This window comes from Dendrobates tinctorius, unplaced genomic scaffold (genome assembly GCF_039654945.1).
Source record: "Dendrobates tinctorius isolate UK_male_01 unplaced genomic scaffold, ASM3965494v1 ptg000322l, whole genome shotgun sequence".
NCBI lineage: Eukaryota > Metazoa > Chordata > Amphibia > Anura > Dendrobatidae > Dendrobates > Dendrobates tinctorius.
Window position 1 is genome coordinate 3301370 of NW_027361989.1, and position 24106 is coordinate 3325475.

At 48.7% G+C, this 24106-nt stretch overlaps 1 protein-coding gene across 1 annotated transcript; it reads right to left on the reverse strand.

The window, feature by feature from the left end:
* Positions 1–840: 840 nt before the first annotated feature.
* LOC141074071 (oocyte zinc finger protein XlCOF29-like) lies at positions 841–10257 on the reverse strand. The gene is made up of 3 exons (XM_073561588.1): positions 10120–10257; positions 1064–1243; positions 841–981 (listed from the first exon to the last, which is right to left on the reverse strand). Exons 1-3 carry the CDS (start codon positions 10255–10257, stop codon positions 841–843), a joined length of 459 nt encoding a protein of 152 aa, XP_073417689.1.
* Positions 10258–24106: the final 13849 nt, after the last annotated feature.

The following is a 24106-nucleotide window of genomic DNA, read 5'->3' on the forward strand; positions in this document are numbered from 1 at the left end:
AAAGAGAATAAGCAAGTGGAACTTCGGTGTAACACAGTGCTGCAAGTACCTAAAAATAAGTGCTAGGAAGGAGACTACACAACCCATCTGCATAGAGAGATTCCTAAGTTGCTCCCAGGCTAGCCTGCTCCTGTGCCATCTGTAATCTGGACCCTGGACTGCATTTGCCAAGCAAAGTAAAGGTAAAGAAACTGCACCCTGTTGTGTCCTTCCCTTCTTCCTGCAACTCCGTCAGCACTGCTTCATCCCTGTGTCAGACACTGCATCCTCTTCCTCAATACCTATCCTCACTGCCCTGGGATTACTGCCCTACCTGTGGAGGGCCACAACATCATTGCTGCACCACACCATCTGTCCCAGAGGAACTGTCTGCAGCGTCGGCTTAACATCTTCATTGCCGAACACCACAGGTGGCATCACGAATCATTCACTCATAAACTTTATTCCATCACTTAACCCCTTCTACATGGGAGCCCAGGGACACGGACCGGGTCACCGCTGCTGTGACATTCCCCTTTGAGAGACCAGCCCGGTACCGAGTACCCCACTGCCCTGGCAGGGTGACCCACAAGTATAAAACATATAATACTGGTGGATAAAACAACACTGAGCACAAGACCTTCACAGCCGTCTACACATCATAGGGGAGATCTCCTGACACCTTCTCTCCATCTACCTGATGATCCTGAGGAGCACTGGGATCTTCTTGGTTACAGTCCTGTGGAAGAAGAGGACGGGGACATCTCTCTGGTGTTGTCCTCTTACTGGATAAATCTGGAGGAAACACATACAGGGACTGAATTCATTCTCTACATACAGATAATTATAGGCGGTGTGTATTTAGTCCTGTCTATTACCTGGAGATGTGAGGGGCTGGGGAACCTCCATTATGACGTCCTTGTACAGATCTCTGTGTCCTTCTACATACTCCCACTCCTCCATGGAGAAATAGACAGCGACATCCTGACACCTTATAGGAACCTGACACATACAATGATACCGTCATCCCCCGATCCCTTCATAGTGTTACTGTATAATGTCCCAGCATTCCCAGCAGTGTCACCTCTCCAGTCAGCAGCTCAATCATCTTGTAGATGAGTTCTAGGATCTTCTGGTCATTGATGTCCTCATGGATCAGGGGGTGAGGTGGAGGCCCCGTGATTGGGCTCAGGGGTCTTCCCCATCCCTCAGACACAGGGTCCTGACAGCGATCACTAGAGGTCTTCTTCACCACTGTGTAATCCTGGTAATGGAGAGACACATTAATAAATCTCACTATAGACATTTCCAGAGTCCTCACCTCTCCAGTTCTGTCCATCTGTTATTCCCATAGATAAGAATGATGGAATGTGACGTCATCAGAATCTCTCACCTCTCCAGTGAGACGGAAGAGGATCTCTAGGGTGAGGTGTAATATCCTCTCCGCCATCTTGTCTCTGTCCATATCCATCCTTGATGGGTAAATCAGGAAAATTCTCTTTTGTAGAAGATCTTCTCTGAGAGGATCCGATATTGTAGAGACCTGAATGAGAAGAAGATGATCCGATGTAACATCATAAGAATCCTGTGTAATAATACAATTACTGGAGATAATAAGGGAAACATATGAGGAGATTTATTATCTTACAGGGTTTAGTTTTCTTCCCTGACATCTACTAATAAAACCTATATATTTAGGCCACAGACAACAAGCAGTTTCCTCCTCGGAGTCGGCAGCTGAACACGTTCCTCATAGACTCATCTTCCATAACGCTAATTCTCGTCTCATTACCGACACTGGAATCGGCATTAGCAATACTGCAGGAGATATTCATTACACGCGACATGAGAAATAACTCCTTCATGATGAGGACGACATCTTCATCTTCTACTGCGGCTCTAGAGACAGATTTGGCCAGAGTCGGTCACTGCCTCCATCCCCACCGGCCGTCTATATGAAGGTTCCCCGTCTTCCCCGCACTGGAATCTTCTCTCACGTTAGATCTCAGCTCTGAGTCACACACAGAAGTTTGAGGCTTTTATAAAAGATTTTTTGTTTCCACAAACACAACGGACAGAAATGATCTGATCCCAAAGTCTCCATGTACAGTGATTTATGGGGTTTATTTCTGGCCTTAGGCTTTCCTATATTACAAGAAAAACTCCAGAAAAAGCCGATATTAAAATGTTTCTCAAGAAAATTGGCTCCAACAATTCTTGTAAAAAGAAAAAGAAAAACATAAAAAAGCAGAAGACACATTTTATTATATTTTAACAAGTGAAACATTTTTTTTTTACAAATTAACTCTTTTGTGCCCCAGAACATAGATGTACACCGCAGGGACGGCACAGATGAGGCTTCAACAAAAACCCTGACAGTTTAACCACTTGCTGCTGTGAAAAGCAAACATGACATCTAAGAAGGTGTGACAGAGTGTGGCTGAAGGCCCCCCGCCTCCAAGTACTCGATAGTATGGGGCGGCCTAGTTACTCCGATACTTACATGCCTAATAATGGTGTCTGGGCTGCAATGTATGAAGGTCTATTAGGCCGGGCCAGAGGCAGCGTCCAATAAGTTACCTTATAACGCCCCCATACACATTAGACTAAAGTCCCATGAAAGCACTGATTTCGGGGGGTTTGGCCGACCATATAATGTATTTCGGGGCCTCCCGACAGGTGATGTCAGGGCAGAGAAGGATCTGGCATCCTGAATTTCAGAGGATAATCCGTTTGTTCTTCCTGTAGATAATCCTCCTCTAGAGGAGTCTGGAGGCGACTCTCTCATACAGACCACAGGAAAGCTGGAATATTTGTGTGTATGGGGGAGTCGGGAGAGATCGCCGTCTGACAAATGACCGCTCAGCCAACTCTGATCTCATGTGTATGGGGCCGTTAGTATTACACTGACAGGCAGTGATGATACACGGCACTACAGTAGTACAGGGCATCACCGGAGCCATCAGAGGCTTGTATGTTGTATGATCGCACTGATCAGAGGGGTTTAAAAAAGGCTTAAAGTGGGAAAAATATCACAGTTTCAGCAACAAGAAATATCCATCACTATATGGAAAGCAGAGTCACTGCACAATGTTAGTTACGTCTCGTCCATAACTACTTTATTATACTCTGTTATGCTGTACACAGTGGAGTAGATAGAAATCACAGATCCCACAGCAATAGCTGGAATTGGACCCTCCAATGTAAAGAAAAAAAAATCTATCTATCTATATACACTGTTCAAAAAAATAAAGGGAACACTTAAACAACAGAATATAACTCCAAGTAAATCAAACTTCTGTGAAATCAAACTGTCCACTTAGGAAGCAACACTGACTGACAATCAATTTCACATGCTGTTGTGCAAATGGAATAGACAACAGATGGAAATTGTTGGCAATTATCAAGACACCCTCAATAAAGGAGTGGTTCAGCAGGTGGGGACCACAGACCACATCTCAGTACCAATGCGTCTGGCTGATGTTTTGGTCACTTTTGAATGTTGGTTGTGCTTTCACACTTGTGGTAACATGAGACGGACTCTACAACCCACACAAGTGGCTCAAGTAGTGCAGCTCATCCAGGATGGCACATCAATGCGAGCTGTGGCAAGCAAGTTTGCTGTGTCAGTCAGCGTAGTGTCCAGAGGCTGGAGGTGCTACCAGGCGACAGGCCGGTACACCAGGAGATGTGGAGGGGGCCGTATGAGGGCAACAACCCAGCAGCAAGGACCGCTACCTCCACCTTTATGCAAGGAGGAACAGGAGGAGCACTGCCAGAGCCCTGCAAAATGATCTTCAGCAGGCCACAAATGTGTATGTATGTGCACAAACAGTTACAAACTGACTCCATGAGGATGGTCTGAGGGCCCGACGTCCACAGATGGGGGTTGTGCTCACAGCCCAACACCGTACAGGACGCTTGGCATTTGTCACAGAACACCAGGATTGGCAAATTCGCCACTGGCGCCCTGTGCTCTTCACAGATGGAAGCAGGTTCACACTGAGCACATGTGACAGACGTGACAGAGTCTGGAGACGCCGTGGAGAGCGATCTGCTGCCTGCAACATCCTTCAGCATGACCGGTTTGGCAGTGGTCAGTAATGGTGCGGGGTGGCATTTCTTTGTAGGGACACACGATGTTGGGCTGTGAGCACAACCCCCATGGAGACACAATTGTGCCTTTACCTGGAGATAAATTCCCAGTGGGGGCAATTTCCAAAATGCAATAACTTAAGTGGGGAATTCAGCTCTTTTCGCCCTTAAGGGATCTGTATATGGAGTCTACAAACTACAGTGGGGAAAATAAGGATTTGTTACGCTGACAATTTTGGGGTAAAGTCACATTTTTGTGAGGAAAAAAGTAAAATTGTCATTTTTTCCTTCCACATTGCTTAAATTCCTGTCACACTATCCGAATTCAGATATTGTCCTGTCAGAAAGGAGAATACAGGGAGCGAAAGGGTTAATAGGACTCACAGGAGGAACCGGCCCAGAAAGCAGAAGATCCAGGACTGTCCACCTCATATATGACCGCTCTGTGCACAGGACCTGTGATGAGGTCACAGGAGGGGAGGAGTCAGGGGTCACATGATCAGGGGCCTCAGTGTGTGCAGGACTCAGTGTGCTGGAGCGCTCCCGATAATCAGCTGCGTGTGTCGCGCTGTGTGATAGTCACAGCACCTGCATGGAGGGCGACACATGCAGCTGATTATCGGGAGCGCTCCAGGGATCCGGGGTCCCGATGCAGCTATTCTGTAAGCGATATTAGCCAATAACAACTTCTCCGACGATATTCGCTCATCTCTAGTAATAACAGCTCAAAGAAATTCACCGAACTTTTCATTAAGTTTAATAGTAAGACTCTATTAAATATTGAGCACCAGCGGGATGAAGCATTGACAGCGGCATGTAAAAGTGTGGGCGCCCCTGGTCAAAATGACTGTTATTGTGAGCAGTAGTAAGATGAAGATGAAATGATCTCTAAAAGGCCGAACCTCTAAGATGACACATGGCCTTTGTATGTTAGGCTAAAATAATAATAAAAAAAAAAATATATATATATATATATATATATATATATATATATATATATATATATATATATATATATATATGAGAGAGACACACATTTATTACAATTTCATAATTGCAAAAAGGAGAAAGGGCATGCAAAACTTTGGGCACCCTTGGAGATTTGTGTACTGAGATAATTTTGACCAAGATTTCACACCTTAATTAGCTTGTTAGGGTTATGGTGAGATCACATGGTGACCAGGAGCTACAGTCTGAGGAAAGGGCTAAAAAGCCTTCACTAGACCCCTGTACAGCTGTATAATGAGGCCCAGGCTTTATAGTGAAGGGACAGGAGTGAGGGCCTGCTCCCAGGAGCTACAGTCTGAGGAAAGGGCTAAAGAGCCTTCACTAGACCCCTGTACAGCTGTATAATGAGGCCCAGGCTTTATAGTGAAGGGACAGGAGTGAGGGCCTGTGCCCAGGAGCTACAGTCTGAGGAAAGGGCTAAAGAGCCTTCACTAGACCCCTGTACAGCTGTATAATGAGGCCCAGGCTTTATAGTGAAGGGACAGGAGTGAGGGCCTGTGCCCAGGAGCTACAGTCTGAGGAAAGGGCTAAAAAGCCTTCACTAGTCCCCTGTAAAGCTGTATAATGAGGCCCAGGCTTTATAGTGAAGGGACAGGAGTGAGGGCCTGATCCCAGGAGCTACAATCTGAGGAAAGGGCTAAAAAGTCTTCACTAGACCCCTGTACAGCTGTATAATGAGGCCCAGGCTTTATAGTGAAGGGACAGGAGTGAGGGCCTGTGCCCAGTAGCTACAGTCTGAGGAAAAGGCTAAAAAGTCTTCACTAGACCCCTGTACAGTAGTATAATGAGGCCCAGGCTTTATAGTGAAGAGACAGGAGTGAGGGCCTGATACCAGGACCTACAGTCTGAGGAAAGGGCTAAAAAGCCTTCTCTAGACGCCTGTACAGCTGTATAATGAGGCCCAAGCTTTATAGTGAAGGGACAGGAGTGAGGGCCTGTGCCCAGCAGCTACAGTCTGAGTAAAGGGCTAAAAAGCCTTCACTAGTCCCCTGTAAAGCTGTATAATGAGGCCCAGGCTTTATAGTGAAGGGACAGGAGTGAGGGCCTGTGCCCAGGAGCTACAGTCTGAGGAAAGGGCTAAAAAGCCTTCACTAGTCCCCTGTAAAGCTGTATAATGAGGCCCAGGCTTTATAGTGAAGGGACAGGAGTGAGGGCCTGATCCCAGGAGCTACAATCTGAGGAAAGGGCTAAAAAGTCTTCACTAGACCCCTGTACAGCTGTATAATGAGGCCCAGGCTTTATAGTGAAGGGACAGGAGTGAGGGCCTGTGCCCAGTAGCTACAGTCTGAGGAAAAGGCTAAAAAGCCTTCTCTAGACCCCTGTACAGCTGTATAATGAGGCCCAGGCTTTATAGTGAAGGGACAGGAGTGAGGGCCTGATCCCAGGACCTACAGTCTGAGGAAAGGGCTAAAAAGCCTTCTCTAGACCCCTGTACAGCTGTATAATGAGGCCCAAGCTTTATAGTGAAGGGACAGGAGTGAGGGCCTGTGCCCAGCAGCTACAGTCTGAGGAAAGGGCTAAAAAGCCTTCACTAGACGCCTGTACAGCTGTATAATGTGGCCCAGGCTTTATAGTGAAGGTATAGGAGTGAGAGCCTGTTCCCAGAAGCTACAGTCTGAGGAAAGGGCTAAAAAGCCTTCACTAGTCCCCTGTACAGCTGTATAATGAGGCCCAGGCTTTATAGTGAAGGGACAGGAGTGAGGGCCTGTTCCCAGGAGCTACAGTCTGAGGAAAGGGCTAAAAAGCCTTCACTAGTCCCCTGTACAGCTGTATAATGATTCCCAGGCTTTATAGTTGTGGCGCCCCTGAGGCTCAGTCGCCACAGAGGTACTGCACCTCCTCTCTCTCTTCATGATGTGTGGTGCCCCACCACCCAGGTAAGGTGGGAACTCCTTTCCATACTCCAACACCTGCACCCCACACAACAAGGTAGTTCTGCACAACCACAAGCGGCTTTGTACTTAGAGAGTAGCAGAGCACCTTTGGTGGTTCCCTGCTTGGAACACTGGACGTGCTGGGAGGTGGGTGGAGTTAAGATACATAAAAAGAGTGGGAAAGTGTAGGATTACAGAGCAGTCCGAGGTCAGTCAGACAGAAGGTCGGCGGAGTAGGAGGTCACTCTGAGAGGAGTGAGGATCCCTGGAAGAAGGGATGGAGGAAGGAGTGCTGCAGCTGTCTCAGTGACCTGAGCCAGCTGGCACGGGAAAGGAAAGGAGGAGAAAGACGTGAACTAAACCCTAAGCTTCCATAAGAGAGAGATTAGTACAGAACGAAGGAGTATAGAGAACAGAGAGAAGTGGGTTGGAAGAGGAACCCTGCCTACAGGTTCTCAGCGCAAGGCTGGGGCCCGGACCCCGAGGTTGTATGGACACTTATGGTACTGCAGCAGACACCGGTGGAGTAGCTGGCTGTAAATGCACTACTCCCATCTAAGACTTGGGGCACAACAGCGACTGTATAGAGAGCCGGGACTCAGGAGAAGGGAGTCCGCGAAGCAGGCTACAGCTGTCTGCCGTACAAGTAGAGTTCTTGGGAACATCAGTCAGGAAGAACTCCAGTGTAACACGGTACTAGGAGATCTTCACACTTTAAGGCGCTATAGAGGAGTCGTTCAGGAAGGTACATGTTGGCGGAGTGCTAGAGAGGAGAGTGCTAACTTGCCCGGGGGGGGGGGGGGTTTGATTGAGTCTCTGACCCGGAGGACATGGTACGGAAGCAGGCACTACAGACTGTGAAAAAAGCTTTGGAACTACATTCCCTGGTGTCCTCCATTCCTTCCTGCGTCCGCCTGCCTGGCACTGCTACATCCCCTGCGCCAGACACTACACCATCTAAGTGTCATCACATCTACACTGCCCTGGGGCTACAGCTTCACCTGTGGGGAGCTATACCATCTAAGCTGCAACACACCACCAGCCCCAGAGGATCTGCATATCCAACGAAAGAAAACGATGATTAAAAGGCTTTTTTTACTAATATAAAGAGAAACTTTATTGTTTAGAACCATAGATAAAATATTACATATCACCAATTAGGGGATTAAGGGGAAGTAAACATACACATATGTATATTGTGATTACACATCTAAAAAGACGCACATAACCAGCACCTGAAGGTGTAACCTATACACCTCCAATTATATGACTATCAAAAATTGACAGTTTTGCTGAAAAATAGTACATCAATCTCAAAGTGGACACTACAATATTATGTCCTCATATCCTACAGCTAATTTAGAAAATTCATATTATAGATGACTATTATATCATGCCTCCACCGCCGAGAAGCTAACCGTTATATATAATGGACGTAATCACTTATAATAATAGATCTTATATGGTGTGGTACCTAAATGTAGCCACTTATCCTGGCTAATCACCCATAATGTTATCTACAATACCGCCAGCAAGTGGCCACTAAACATACCATAGTGATTATCACCGGCAACAGCCGCTATGTACAAAAAATCACATCACACCATAATGGCCATTACCAGCAATGGCCGCTACATATGTAGATTAACGTCCTTACTAAACTAATTATTACCGGCAGTGGTGGTCTGGAGGTGCACAGGTGCCTGGGTAGCGCGTCCGCCCCGACGCGCGTTTCGGACCCGCCTTTTTCAAGGGGCCTAGCCGGTATGTACACCGGCGTCCTTAAATAGTGTACCCGGTCGCCGTGAAATCGGCGTTACCGGAAGTCATGTCCGCGGCCCGGAAGTGACGCGCTCTGTCACCGAGGCAACCACAACACCGGTCAGCATCGGCGTCACACAGTGGGAGTGGCCGGGGCGGGCCAACCCCACCATGTAGAGACGCCACATGCGGACAGGGGCAGCGGTGACAAGGGGACAGGCGCGTACAGGGCCGCTGGCACCGACCCATAGCTACACGGAAAACATACAAAGAACACATTTATTGTAATATACACATACTACCAATTATACACAGAATCAGCAACCATCTATAAGGACACTACCATATATATTTTTTCTATAATATATAACAATTATTACACCATCAACAATAATCCTTGCATATCATTATTAGACTAAGGATATATATAATATAAACATCATGATCCTTGCTGACTTCTTCATTTCTTGGCAACAATTATTCACCCACAAGGGGCTAGAATGTATATGATGTCCATAGATATATGGTTCACTTTGTCCATCCTTATAGATCCCAACACTAAAGTAATAAAATAAAACATTAAAAGAAAAATTAAAAGAGTGATATCACAAATCATAGGCGATGTTTACCCACAGAGCAGTATTCATAGGAATGGGGCATAACTGATGTTTTCATTGAGTCCAGATGGATGGACTGATCCAATTGTCCATATCCATCTGGACTCAAGTTGGGCCAACTTCTTGGAAATCCCACCCCCACGGATCCCTGTCTCGACCATGTCGATACCCCTCACCCTAAGGAGGCTGCCATCGCAGCCATGGTATCTCCGAAAATGGCGTGGAATGGTCTTTAATGATGTTATATCCTCCGCGGTCGCTGCAGCCTCTATGCCCAAAACATGTTCCCGCACTCTAACCTTTAGCTGTCTAGTAGTCATACCCACGTAGATCATATTACATGGGCAGACAGCATAATATACTACATTTTTACTAGTACATGTGATATATTTTTTTATTTTAAACTCCCGGGATCCATTTTGGGTAACAAAAACTTCTGTGCGATCAATGTTTGGGCAAGTGACGCAGCGACCACACGGAGTACTACCACAACGACCAGCCATTTGATCTAAGAAGGTGACCATTGGCTCACCCAGATAGTGGCTTTGCACCAACTTATCGCGCAAATTCCTTGATCTTCTGGCCGCGACAGCAGCCCTATCCGGCAGGAGACTCGACAAGACCGGATCAGCCTTCAATATATGCCAGGATTTATCTAGAATCTTCCGCATACGCGGGAAGTGTGAATGATAATTGGTAACAAACCTCACTTTACCCGATTCTTTCCTGGATTTTGTACCATATAGGAGTGTGTCTCTTGACGAGTTTCTGGCCCTATTAAATGCCTTTTTGATCATTCGGTTACTGAAACCTCGTTCAAGCAGCCTTTCCTTTAAATCTTCCGCCTGCCTGAAAAAGTCTTCATTGGTCGAGCACAACCTGCGTAATCGCAGGAATTGTCCGGTGGGAACCGACTGGACCATATGTCCCGGATGGGAAGATGATGCGTGGAGTAACATATTGGTAGCAGTTGGCTTACGGAAGATATCCGTTTGTATCTCACCCCTATGATCTTTCTTCAAGACTATATCTAGGAAATCTATTGATACCGGATCATATTTATAGGTAATGTAGATATTTAAATCATTATTATTTAAGGATAGCATAAAGGACTCGAGGTCAACCCTAGACCCCTGCCAGATCAACAGTATGTCATCGATGTACCGCGTCCAAGAGAGGACGCGGCACATCGGCATCTGCTGATCTGGCAGGGAGAGGTCTCTCTCCCACAGCCCCAGGAACAGGTTAGCATAAGCAGGGGCAAAAGATGCCCCCATAGCTGTTCCCTGGAGCTGTAGGAAGAAAGACTCCTTATGCAACTTTTAAGCGAGCATAATACTAAAATTATTACTCAATTAGATGGATCTATTCAAAATCTTGAAGAAGAACTCAAATCTATTGGTACGGTTGAAAAATTGAAAACCTTTCATAGTAATATGGATAAGACTTTGGAAACTGTTGTAAAGAAGATACAGGCTACACAGTTGAATAAAATTAACCGTGATCGTCGAGATTACGAAAATAATACAGTATATTTATGGAGGAAGTTTCCATCACATGGCCATCAATTAGGTCATACTCCATCTCAAACGTCAGTCTCATCTCTAAGTGACATGTCAGAAAGATCAGGGTCATCTATGACTACTGGATCAGGATTGATGAGACTTAATCAAAGAGAACGCACGTTTCATCCATACAGACGTCATGATCGCTCTCCCGTATCTACTAGATATGGTAACAAGGTAATTAACCTTAGTGATCATAAATTTACTGTGATTGATTTGAAGTTATTGGAGAAGGGCCTTTCATTTTCTCCATCTGCATCCTTTGATGCATTTTTGGCAATTAAGGATTTACATCTGTTTGCCCGTTCATTGATTTACAAAAAACATTTTTTTGATGGCAACCTCTCGAATTTATTTCCAACAGAGGAAGAACAAATAGCGTTGCAGACATTGGAGGATCTAGCCACCGAACACAGTGTTCCAGAGGGAGGTAAGGTTCCACCCTCGATACGGCCCAAATCTAAGAGGTTTCCCCTTATATCATCATGTCCCAATGTGGACTTATTTGTACAAATTGTAAGTAAAGAATTTTTAGAAATTCCAAAATATATTCGTGGTGATAACCTTACAAAAGAAGAACGGGGACGTCTGCGTGTCCTTCAAGACTTAAGGGATGTAGTTTTTAAACCGGCGGACAAGGGGAGCAATGTAGTAGTTTGGCCAAAGGTGTTATATGAAAAAGAAGCCTTTCGCCAGTTAGATAATAAAATCTGCTATAAAAAAACTCACATTTAACCCCTTGTCCGCCTATTCCCTACAACTACATACTATTATTAATAAAGCAAGGGAAGCAGGAAGCATCACTAAGGAGTTGGCTGATGCCCTGATGGTTGTGGAGCCAACTATCCCGACTTTTTATTTACACCCTAAAGTCCACAAGGACGCGCAGACGCCCCCAGGCCGGCCCATTATATCGGGTAGAGGTAATTACCTGGAGCATGTAAATAGGTGGATAGACTCCAAACTGCAACCGCTAGTGGAGGGGTTGCCATCATTTCTTAAAGATACGGGTGAGCTGTTGAGACGTGTGGATAGCTTGCATTTGGAAGATGACATGATGCTGGTGACAGGAGATGTTGAATCCCTGTACACCAGCATCAGGCATGAGGATGGCATTAGGGCTACAACATTTTTTCTTGGTATGTCCAATTTACCTGTGGAGATTAAAGAATTGGTGATCGAGTTATTGCGTTTTACTTTGACGCATAACTTTTTCGTTTTTAAGGGGTCTTTCTTACTACAGCTCCAGGGAACAGCTATGGGGGCATCTTTTGCCCCTGCTTATGCTAACCTGTTCCTGGGGCTGTGGGAGAGAGACCTCTCCCTGCCAGATCAGCAGATGCCGATGTGCCGCGTCCTCTCTTGGACGCAGTACATCGATGACATACTGTTGATCTGGCAGGGGTCTAGGGTTGACCTCGAGTCCTTTATGCTATCCTTAAATAATAATGATTTAAATATCTACATTACCTATAAATATGATCCGGTATAAATAGATTTCCTAGATATAGTCTTGAAGAAAGATCATAGGGGTGAGATACAAACGGATATCTTCCGTAAGCCAACTGCTACGAATATGTTACTCCACGCATCATCTTCCCATCCGGGACATATGGTCCAGTCGGTTCCCACCGGACAATTCCTGCGATTACGCAGATTGTGCTCGACCAATGAAGACTTTTTCAGGCAGGCGGAAGATTTAAAGGAAAGGCTGCTTGAACGAGGTTTCAGTAACCGAATGATCAAAAAGGCATTTAATAGGGCCAGATACTCGTCAAGAGACACACTCCTATATGGTACAAAATCCAGGAAAGAATCGGGTAAAGTGAGGTTTGTTACCAATTATCATTCACACTTCCCGCGTATGCGGAAGATTCTAGATAAATCCTGGCATATATTGAAGGCTGATCCAGTCTTGTCGAGTCGAGTTTTTGTTACCCAAAATGGATCCCGGAAGTTTAAAATAAAAAAATATATCACATGTACTAGTAAAAATGTAGTATATTATGCTGTCTGCCCATGTAATATGATCTACGTGGGTATGACTACTAGACAGCTAAAGGTTAGAGTGCGGGAACATGTTTTGGGCATAGAGGCTGCAGCGACCGCGGAGGATATAACATCATTAAAGACCATTCCACGCCATTTTCGGAGATACCATGGCTGCGATGGCAGCCTCCTTAGGGTGAGGGGTATCGACATGGTTGAGACAGGGATCCGTGGGGGTGGGATTTCCAAGAAGATGGCCCAACTTGAGTCCAGATGGATATGGACAATTGGATCAGTCCATCCATCTGGACTCAATGAAAACATCAGTTATGCCCCATTCCTATGAATACTGCTCTGTGGGTAAACATCGCCTATGATTTGTGATATCACTTTTTTAATTTTTCTTTTAATGTTTTATTTTATTACTTTAGTGTTGGGATCTATAAGGATGGACAAAGTGAACCATATATCTATGGACATCATATTATATATTCTAGCCCCTTGTGGGTGAATAATTGTTGCCAAGAAATGAAGAAGTCAGCAAGGATCATGATGTTTATATTATATATATCCTTAGTCTAATAATGATATGCAAGGATTATTGTTGATGGTGTAATAATTGTTATATCTTATAGAAAAAATATATATGGTAGTGTCCTTATAGATGGTTGCTGATTCTGTGTATAATTGGTAGTATGTGTATATTACAATAAATGTGTTCTTTGTATGTTTTCCGTGTAGCTATGGGTCGGTGCCAGCGGCCCTGTACGCGCCTGTCCCCTTGTCACCGCTGCCCCTGTCCGCATGTGGCGTCTCTACATGATGGGGTTGGCCCGCCCCGGCCACTCCCACTGTGTGACGCCGATGCTGACCGGTGTTGTGGTTGCCTCGGTGACAGAGCGCGTCACTTCCGGGCCGCGGACATGACTTCCGGTAACGCCGATTTCGCGGCGTCCGGGTACACTATTTAAGGACGCCGGTGTACATACCGGCTAGGCCCCTTGAAAAAGGCGGGTCCGAAACGCGCGTCGGGGCGGACGCGCTACCCAGGCACCTGTGCACCTCCAGACCACCACTGCCGGTAATAATTAGTTTAGTAAGGACGTTAATCTACATATGTAGCGGCCATTATGGTGTGATGTGATTTTTTTGTACATAGCGGCTGTTGCCGGTGATAATCACTATGGTATGTTTAGTGGCCACTTGCTGGCGGTATTGTAGATAACATTATGGGTGATTAGCCAGGATAAGTGGCTACATTTAGGTACCACACCATATAAGATCTATTATTATAAGTGATTACGTCCATTATATATATAACGGTTAGCTTCTCGGCGGTGGAGGCATGATATAATAGTCATCTATAATATGAATTTTCTAAATTAGCTGTAGGATATGAGGACATAATATTGTAGTGTCCACTTTGAGATTGATGTACTATTTTTCAGCAAAACTGTCAATTTTTGATAGTCATATAATTGGAGGTGTATAGGTTACACCTTCAGGTGCTGGTTATGTGCGTCTTTTTAGATGTGTAATCACAATATACATATGTGTATGTTTACTTCCCCTTAATCCCCTAATTGGTGATATGTAATATTTTATCTATGGTTCTAAACAATAAAGTTTCTCTTTATATTAGTAAAAAAAGCCTTTTAATCATCGTTTTCTTTCGTTGGATATGTTATATTTGGTGATAGGCATAACTAATCCGAGTGGACACATGGGGACTCAAACTAATTATATATAATGATTGTTACCATGTGTCCTAGTCATACTTGGTATATTTACCAGAGGATCTGCATGCAGCGTCGGCCTAACATCTCACTTGCCGAACACCACAGGCGGCGTCACAAACTATTCTATTTAAACTACATTACAGACTACCATTGATTTGGGGACCCAGGGCCACGGACCAGGTCACCGCCGCTGTGACACATCCCTCTGACACCGGCAAGGTACCGAGTACCCCACAGCCCTTGGTGGAGGGTGACCCATAGTGAACGGACAGGAGTGAGGGCCTGTTCCCAGGAGCTACAGTCTGAGGAAAGGGATAAAAAGCCTTCACTAGACCCCTGTACAGCTGTATAATGAGGCCCAGGCTTTATAGTGAAGGGACAGGAGTGAGGGCCTGTGCCCAGGAGCTACAGTCTGAGGAAAGCGCTAAAAAGCCTTCACTAGACCCATGTACAGCTGTATAATGAGGCCCAGGCTTTATAGTGAAGGGACAGGAGTGAGGGCCTGATCCCAGGAGCTACAGTCTGAAGAAAGGGCTAAAAAGCCTTCACTAGACCCCTGTACAGCTGTATAATGAGGCCCAGGCATTACAGTGAAGGGACAGGAGTGAGGGCCTGTGCCCAGGAGCTACAGTCTGAGGAAAGGGCTAAAAAGCCTTCACTAGACCCCTGTACAGCTCTATAATGAGGCCCAGGCATTACAGTGAAGGGACAGGAGTGAGGGCCTGTGCCCAGGAGCTACAGTCTGAGGAAAGGGCTAAAAAGCCTTCACTAGACCCCTGTACAGCTGTATAATGAGGCCCAGGCTTTACAGTGAAGGGACAGGAGTGAGGGCCTGTTCCCAGGAGTTACAGTCTGAGAAAAGGGCTAAAAAGCCTTTACTAAACCCCTGTACAGCTGTATAATGAGGCCCAGGCTTTATAGTGAAGGGACAGGAGTGAGGGCCTGTTCCCAGGAGCTACAATCTGAGGAAAGGGCTAAAAAGTCTTCACTAAACCCCTGTACAGCTGTATAATGAGGCCTAGGCTTTATAGTGAAGGGACTGGAGTGAGGGCCTGTTCCCAGGACCTCCACTCTGAGGAAAGGGCTAAAAAGCCTTCACTAGACCCCTGTACAGCTGTATAATGAGGCCCAGGCTTTATAGTGAAGGGAAGGAGTGAGGGGCTGTTCCCAGGAGCTACAGTCTGAGGAAAGCGCTAAAAAGCCTTCACTAGACCCCTGTACAGCTGTATAATGAGGCCCAGGCTTTACAGTGAAGGGACTGGAGTGAGGGCCTGTGTCCAGGAGCTACAGACTGAGGAAAGGGCTAAAAAGCTTTCACTAGACCCCTGTACAGCTGTATAATGAGGCCTAGGCTTTATAGTGAAGGGACTGGAGTGAGGGCCTGTTCCCAGGACCTCCACTCTGAGGAAAGGGCTAAAAAGCCTTCACTAGACCCCTGTACAGCTGTATAATGAGGCCCAGGCTTTATAGTGAAGGTATAGGAGTGAGTGCCTGTGCCCAGGAGCTACAGTCTGAGGAAAGGGCTAAAAAGCCTTCACTAGTCCCCTGTACAGCTGTATAATGAGGCCCAGGCTTTATAGTGAAGGTATAGGAGTGAGGGCCTGTGCCCAGGAGCTACAGTCTGAGGAAAGGGCTAAAAAGCCTTCACTAGTCCCCTGTACAGCTGTATAATGAGGCCCAGGCTTTATAGTGAAGGGACAGGAGTGAGGACCTGTTCCCAGGAGCTACAGTCTGAGGAAAGGGCTAAAAAGCCTTCACTAGACCCCTGTACAGCTGTATAATGAGGCCCAGGCTTTATAGTGAAGGTATAGGAGTGAGGGCCTGTGCCCAGGAGCTACAGTCTGAGGAAAGGGCTAAAAAGCCTTCACTAGTCCCCTGTACAGCTGTATAATGAGGCCCAGGCTTTATAGTGAAGGGACAGGAGTGAGGGCCTGTTCCCAGGAGCTACAGTCTGAGGAAAGGGCTAAAAAGCCTTCACTAGACCCCTGTACAGCTGTATAATGAGGCCCAGGCTTTATAGTGAAGGGACAGGAGTGAGGGCCTGTTCCCAGGAGCTACAGTCTGAGGAAAGGGCTAAAAAGCCTTCACTAGACCCCTGTACAGCTGTATAATGAGGCCCAGGCTTTATAGTGAAGGGACAGGAGTGAGGACCTGTTCCCAGGAGCTACAGTCTGAGGAAAGGGCTAAAAACCTTCACTAGACCCCTGTACAGCTGTATAATGAGGCCCAGGCTTTATAGTGAAGGGACAGGAGTGAGGGCCTGTTCCCAGGAGCTGCAGTCTGAGGAAAGGGCTAAAAAGCCTTCACTAGACCCCTGTACAGCTGTATAATGAGGCCCAGGCTTTATAGTGAAGGGACAGGAGGGAGAAAAGTGGGGAAAGGATCCAGAAGAGCCGGACTGCCCATCACTAACCTGCAGAGCCGCACTCCACATATATGGCTGCTCTGTGTGCACAGGACCTGTGATGAGGTCACAGGAGGGGAGGAGTCAGGGGTCACATGATCAGGGGCCTCAGTGTGTGCAGGCTTCTGCTGTGCTGGTTGTCATGGTGCTGGATGAGGGGAAGTTTATGTGTGGGGTCAGGAGGGGTTTACAGGGTGGATGTAGCAGAGCCGTGTGTGTACGAGGTGTACGGAGCGGAGCCGCGTGTGTACGAGGTGTACGGAGCGGAGCCGCGTGTGTACGAGGTGTACGGAGCGGAGCCGCGTGCGTACGGGGTGTACGGAGCGGAGCCGCGTGCGTGCGGGGTGTACGGAGCGGAGCCGCGTGCGTGCGGGGTGTACGGAGCGGAGCCGCGTGCGTGCGGGGTGTACGGAGCGGAGCCGCGTGCGTGCGAGGTGTACGGAGCGGAGCCGCGTGCGTGCGAGGTGTACGGAGCGGAGCCGCGTGCGTGCGAGGTGTACGGAGCGGAGCCGCGTGCGTACGAGGTGTACGGAGCGGAGCCGCGTGCGTACGAGGTGTAAGGAGCGGAGCCGCGTGTACGAGGTGTACGGAGCGGAGCCGCGTGTGTGTACGAGGTGTACGGAGCGGAGCCGCGTGCGTGCGAGGTGTACGGAGCGGAGCCGCGTGCGTGCGAGGTGTACGGAGCGGAGCCGCGTGCGTGCGAGGTGTACGGAGCGGAGCCGCGTGCGTGCGAGGTGTACGGAGCGGAGCCGCGTGCGTGCGAGGTGTACGGAGCGGAGCCGTGTGCGTACGAGGTGTACGGAGCGGAGCCGCGTGTGTACGAGGTGTACGGAGCAGAGCCGCGTGTGTACGAGGTGTACGGAGCGGAGCCGCGTGTGTACGAGGTGTACAGAGCGGAGCCGTGTGTACGAGGTGTACAGAGCGGAGCCGTGTGTACGAGGTAAATGGAGCGGAGCCATGTGTGTACGAGGTGTACGGAGCGGAGCCGTGTGTACGAGGTGTACGGAGCGGAGCCGCGTGCGTACGAGGTGTACGGAGCGGAGCCGCGTGCGTGCGGGGTGTACGGAGCGGAGCCGCGTGCGTGCGAGGTGTACGGAGCAGAGCCGCGTGCGTGCGAGGTGTACGGAGCGGAGCCGCGTGCGTGCGAGGTGTACGGAGCGGAGCCGCGTGCGTACGAGGTGTACGGAGCGGAGCCGCGTGCGTACGAGGTGTACGGAGCGGAGCCGCGTGCGTACGAGGTGTAAGGAGCGGAGCCGCGTGTACGAGGTGTACGGAGCGGAGCCGCGTGTGTGTACGAGGTGTACGGAGCGGAGCCGCGTGTGTACGAGGTGTACGGAGCGGAGCCGCGTGTGTACGAGGTGTACGGAGCGGAGCCGCGTGTGTACGAGGTGTACGGAGCGGAGCCGCGTGTGTACGAGGTGTACGGAGCGGAGCCGCATGTGTACGAGGTGTACAGAGCGGAGCCGTGTGTACGAGGTAAATGGAGCGGAGCCATGTGTGTACGAGGTGTACGGAGCGGAGCCGTGTGTACGAGGTGTACGGAGCGGAGCCGCGTGCGTACGAGGTGTACGGAGCGGAGCCGCGTGCGTGCGGGGTGTACGGAGCGGAGCCGCGTGCGTGCGGGGTGTACGGAGCGGAGCCGCGTGCGTGCGGGGTGTACGGAGCGGAGCCGCGTGCGTGCGAGGTGTACGGAGCGGAGCTGCGTGTGTGCGAGGTGTACGGAGCGGAGCCGCGTGCGTGCGAGGTGTACGGAGCGGAGCCGCGTGCGTGCGAGGTGTACGGAGCGGAGCCGCGTGCGTACGAGGTGTACGGAGCGGAGCCGCGTGCGTACGAGGTGTACGGAGCGGAGCCGCGTGCGTACGAGGTGTAAGGAGCGGAGCCGCGTGTACGAGGTGTACGGAGCGGAGCCGCGTGTGTGTACGAGGTGTACGGAGCGGAGCCGCGTGTGTACGAGGTGTACCGAGCGGAGCCGCGTGTGTACGAGGTGTGCGGAGCGGAGCCGTGTGTGTACGGGGTGTACGGAGCGGAGCCGCGTGTGTACGAGGTGTGCGGAGCGGAGCCGCGTGTGTACGGGGTGTACGGAGCGGAGCCGCGTGTGTACGGGGTGTACGGAGCGGAGCCGCTTGTGTACGAGATGTACGGAGCGGAGCCGCGTGGGTACGAGGTGTACGGAGCGGAGCCGCGTGAGTACGAGGTGTACGGAGCGGAGCCGCGTGCGTACGAGGTGTACGGAGCGGAGCCGCGTGCGTACGAGGTGTACGGAGCGGAGCCGCGTGCGTACAAGGTGTACGGAGCGGAGCCGTGTGCGTACGAGGTGTACGGAGCTGAGCCGCGTGCGTACGAGGTGTACGGAGCGGAGCCGCGTGTGTACGAGGTGTACGGAGCGGAGCCACGTGTGTACGAGGTGTACGGAGCGGAGCCGTGTGTGTACGAGGTGTACGGAGCGGAGCCGTGTGTGTACGAGGTGTACGGAGCGGAGCCGCGTGTGTGTATGAGGTGTACGGAGCGGAGCCGCGTGTGTACGAGGTGTACGGAGCGGAGCCGCGTGTGTACGAGGTGTACGGAGCGGAGCCGCGTGTGTACGAGGTGTACGGAGCAGAGCCGTGTGTGTACGAGGTGTACGGAGCGGAGCCGTGTGTGTACGAGGTGTACGGAGCGGAGCCGTGTGTGTACGAGGTGTACGGAGCGGAGCCGTGTGTATGAGCTGTACAGAGCGGAGCCCTGTGTGTACGAGGTGTACGGAGCGGAGCCGTGTATGTACGAGGTGTACGGAGCAGAGCCGCGTGTGTACGAGGTGTACGGAGCGGAGCCCTGTGTGTACGAGGTGTACGGAGCGGAGCCGCGTGTGTACGAGGTGTACGGAGCGGAGCCGCGTGTGTACGAGGTGTACAGAGTGGAGCCATGTGTGTACGAAGTGGAGCCGTGTGTATGAGCTGTACAGAGCGGAGCCCTGTGTGTACGAGGTGTACGGAGCGGAGCCCTGTGTGTACGAGGTGTACAGAGCGGAGCCACGTGTGTACGAGGTGTACGGAGCGGAGCCCTGTGTGTACGAGGTGTACGGAGCAGAGCCGCGTGTGTACGAGGTGTACGGAGCTGAGCCCTGTGTGTACGAGGTGTACGGAGCGGAGCCGCGTGTGTAAGAGGTGTACGGAGCGGAGCCGTGTGTGTATGAGGTGTACGGAGCGGAGCACTGTGTGTACGAGGTGAAATGTTTTAGAATCAAATTTTTCTATTTCACAGAGTAAAATGGAGCCACAATTTACACAGAAATGTCTCCCAAACCTGAGGTCAGGAATGACTGCACACGGCCGGGCTCCAATGGGGAGAGTCACTGTTTTGCTTTTGGAGCAGTAATTTGGCAGTCCTCCCTTGTGGGGCCAATTGTAAAGCCCCTGATGTTTGTGGACAACATACGACCCCCTAACGTGACCCCATTTCAGACACTGTACCCATCAGGGAAGTCATCTAAGGGTGTAATGGGCATTTTTATCTTACAGGTGTCACTGATTTCTTTACCACTTGGTGTGAAGATAATATTACATGTGTTCCGAGGTGCAGTGAGGGGTTCAGCTCAGGGACATCTGAGTGAGCTCCTAACCAGGTGTTATGGTGATCTCTCACATGCCCTCTCAGCGCCTCCCTACTCACTATGGTCACTGCAGCTTCTCAGCATGTTGCTTCCATTTAGTCTTGGGGGGATTGGCCAGTCTCTGCAGGAATGTAACCCTGCTGTGTCCTTCACAGATTAGGTTCCCCAGCCTATCCCGTGCAGGCAGGTCCTATATTAGGCAGCTCCACCGTCCGCTCTCTGCTGGATGTTGGTTCCTAGGCAGTTCACTTTGCCTGTTGTACCTCACACTTGTGTCTCTGACCCACCTATCAGCTGAGGTAGTCTTGGGGACTACCCTGGAGTAGTTCCTGGTGTCTACCAGCTGTCCGGCCTATCCTTTCCACCAGTAGCTCTAGTGAAGACCTGGTGGACACCCAGTTACACCTCTTTAGGGTAAGCCTGGCCGATGGTGCAGTGGGTCCACATCCACCAATGTTACACCAAGTAACTGTGCACACCTCACAACTTTTGAAGCACAGATAGAGGCACAGAGCATGCGGCGCACATAGCAGCAAACTTTGGCCTCACCCTAATCCACGGCCATTTACCACTGCTTTCTCCCCCGGCAGGAGGAGTTGTCAGAGGGACGCTGGTAGTGAGGGAAATTCAGCAGACGCCTGAGACTGCAGGGCGTAGACCCAAATCCGAGACTGTCCGCTGTATCCGGGACAGTTGGGACTGGAGATGAGCAGGTGGATTCATGGGTCTCTGGTCCAGCGTGCGTGGGACCTGGGGATTATTTTTTGTGCCGTCATTCACAGTCGGAGCCTCCAGAACGTTCTCCTCTTTATGTAGCGTCACTATATGACATCCGGCTTATTTGTGTCTGTAAGGCCGTGTTCACACATTGCAGAAATACGGTGTTTTTTGTTTTCTGCAGGATCCGCACCATCTACAATAACGATCTTCTCCCCCTTATTTGATGCGTTCTTGGTGCAGATGTGAAGCCGCGTTTTTATTGCGCTTTTTAGAGGACAGAAAAGCTTTGATTCTGCACTTAATAAAGTTTCTGCAGTTTTTTACCTGCGATTTTATTAGAGAGAGAAAAGCCCCAAATCGGCACAGATCAGCCGCGTGCCTTGGGCGCACAGCGGGCGCCTTTTATGGTAAAGTAGTTTTTATTAAGGATTTATTTACATAAATGGGGTAAAGAAAAAGGGGAGAGACAGATTATAAATACCCAGTAATACAGACAAGAACCAAACAACAGCAAAAAAGAGAAATGTAAAGTCATGAAAGAGAGAGGCAGAATAAAGGGGAGAAAGGGTTAAGGAGGAGAATGGGGAAGGAAAAATAGGGTTTGTTAACCCCTTGGAGACCTTGCCCTTTTTCGTTTTTGCGTTTCTGTTTTTCGCCCCCCTTCTTCCCACAGCCATAACTTTTTATGTTTCCGTCAGTATGGCCATGTGAGGGCTTGTTTGTTGCGGGACAAGTTGAGCTTTGGAATAATAATAATCTTTATTTATATAGCGCCAACATATTCAGCAGCGCTTTACAGTTTAAGGGTACATGCACACGCTGCGGAATCTGCTGCGGATTATCCTGCAGTTTTGCCCTGCGGTTTTACCATCTCCACAATGGAGGAGATAGGAATCCGCAGAAAGAATTGACTTCTGCGGTTTAGAAACCGCAGATAATCCACGCGGAAAATTCCGCAGCGTCTGCACTGCGGTTTCCATTTTCCATAGGGAATAATGTTACTGTACACCGCAGTAGAATCCACAGCGTGTGCACACAGCCTAAGGCTGAGTGCACACGTACATTTTGGCCCTGCAGATTTTTCCGCACAGAATGGAAGAAATCCGCAGGACAAATGACCTGCATTTTTCCTGCAGATTTCTTCCATTTTTAATGCGGTTTTTGTGCGGTTTTCCACTGTGGTTTACCCCCTGCGGATTTGGAGACTGGGGAGGTGGAAAACCGCACAAAAGAAGTAACATGCTGTGGATTTTGTACCGCAGGAAAACCGCGTGGAAAAATCCGCACCGTCTGCACAGCGGTTTTTTTTTTCATTGATTTTAATGCTACTGTACATCACAATGCGGATATGCAGCGTTTCTGCGTGGAAAAATCCGCTGCGGATCTGCTAGATATCCGCAGCGTGTGCACACAGCCTAACAGTTTCAAAACACAAGTCATAAGTAGCAACGTTGATACAATAATAAAGCAGAATCAGCTGCCCCTGCTGGTGAGAGCTCACACTCTACAATGAGGAGGGGAGATACAGAGGACAGGGGTGTATTTACAATGAACGACATCATTGGTTTTACCATATCGTGTACTCAAAAATGGGGAAAAAAATTCCAAGTGTGATGAAATTGCAAAAACAGTGCAGCTCCACAACTTTTTTTGGATTTTCTTTTTGCCATGTTCCCCAAATGCTAAGACTGCCCTGCCATTATGATTCTCCAGGTCATTACAGGTTCATAGACACCAAACAGGTCTCAGTTGTTTTGTATTTAAGTGGTGAAAAAAAATCCAAAATTTGTTGGGAAAAAAATATTGCGCCATTTTCTGAGGCCTGTAGCGTCTCCATTTTTCATGATTTTGGGTTGGGTGAGGGCTTATTGTTTGCGCGCCGAGCTGATGTTTTTATTGATCCCATTTTGGTGCAGATACGATCTTTTCATCATCCGTTATTGCATTTTAATTCAATGTCACGGCATTTTTACTTTTTTTCTCACTACGCCGTCTAGTGATCGGTTTGTTCCTTTTTTTTATTGATAGATCGGGCGATTCTGAACGCGGCGATACCAAATTTGTGTATGCTTGATTTTTCTATTGTTTTATTTTGAGTGGGGTGAAAGGGGGGGATTTGAACTTTTATATTTTTTATATATTTTTAAAAACTTTTTTTTACTTTTGGCCTGCTTCAATAGTTTCCATGGGAGACTAGAAGCTGCCATAACTCGGTCGGCTCTGCTACGTACAGGCGATGACCAGATCACCTGTATGTAGCAGAATACCTCACTTGAGCTGACGTGTGCTGGGAAAGATGCGGGCTCACCGCCGGAGCCGACATCAAAGGGAGAGAAGCTACCTGCGCCGTACTAGTACAGTCGTGAAGGGGTTAAGGAAAATGGGGAAAAGGGAAAAATGAAAGGGATAGAAAGAAAATGAAAAAGATTGGTCTGCACCGGATAGGCCGGGAAAGGGGTTACGGGACACATGTAATACCTTATATATAGAACATTTAAGAGGCAGGAGGGGAAGAGAAGGAATGGGAAAGGCGAGGAAAGAAAAGGGGAGAAAGGAAGAACAGCTGTAACCAGGCGGAGAGACGAGAATCCAGAGGAATCCTGACTGTTACATCATGGAAGATACTGAGTGCTGGAGTCTGATAGCGCCGCAGTTCTCATGAAATCTGTGCTCTCTGTGGTCTGAAGACCCTGCGGACCTCTGGGGCTTTGATGCGTTTTCCCTTTATAGGCTTCTTCTGAAAAAAAACGTATTAAGAAAAAAAAT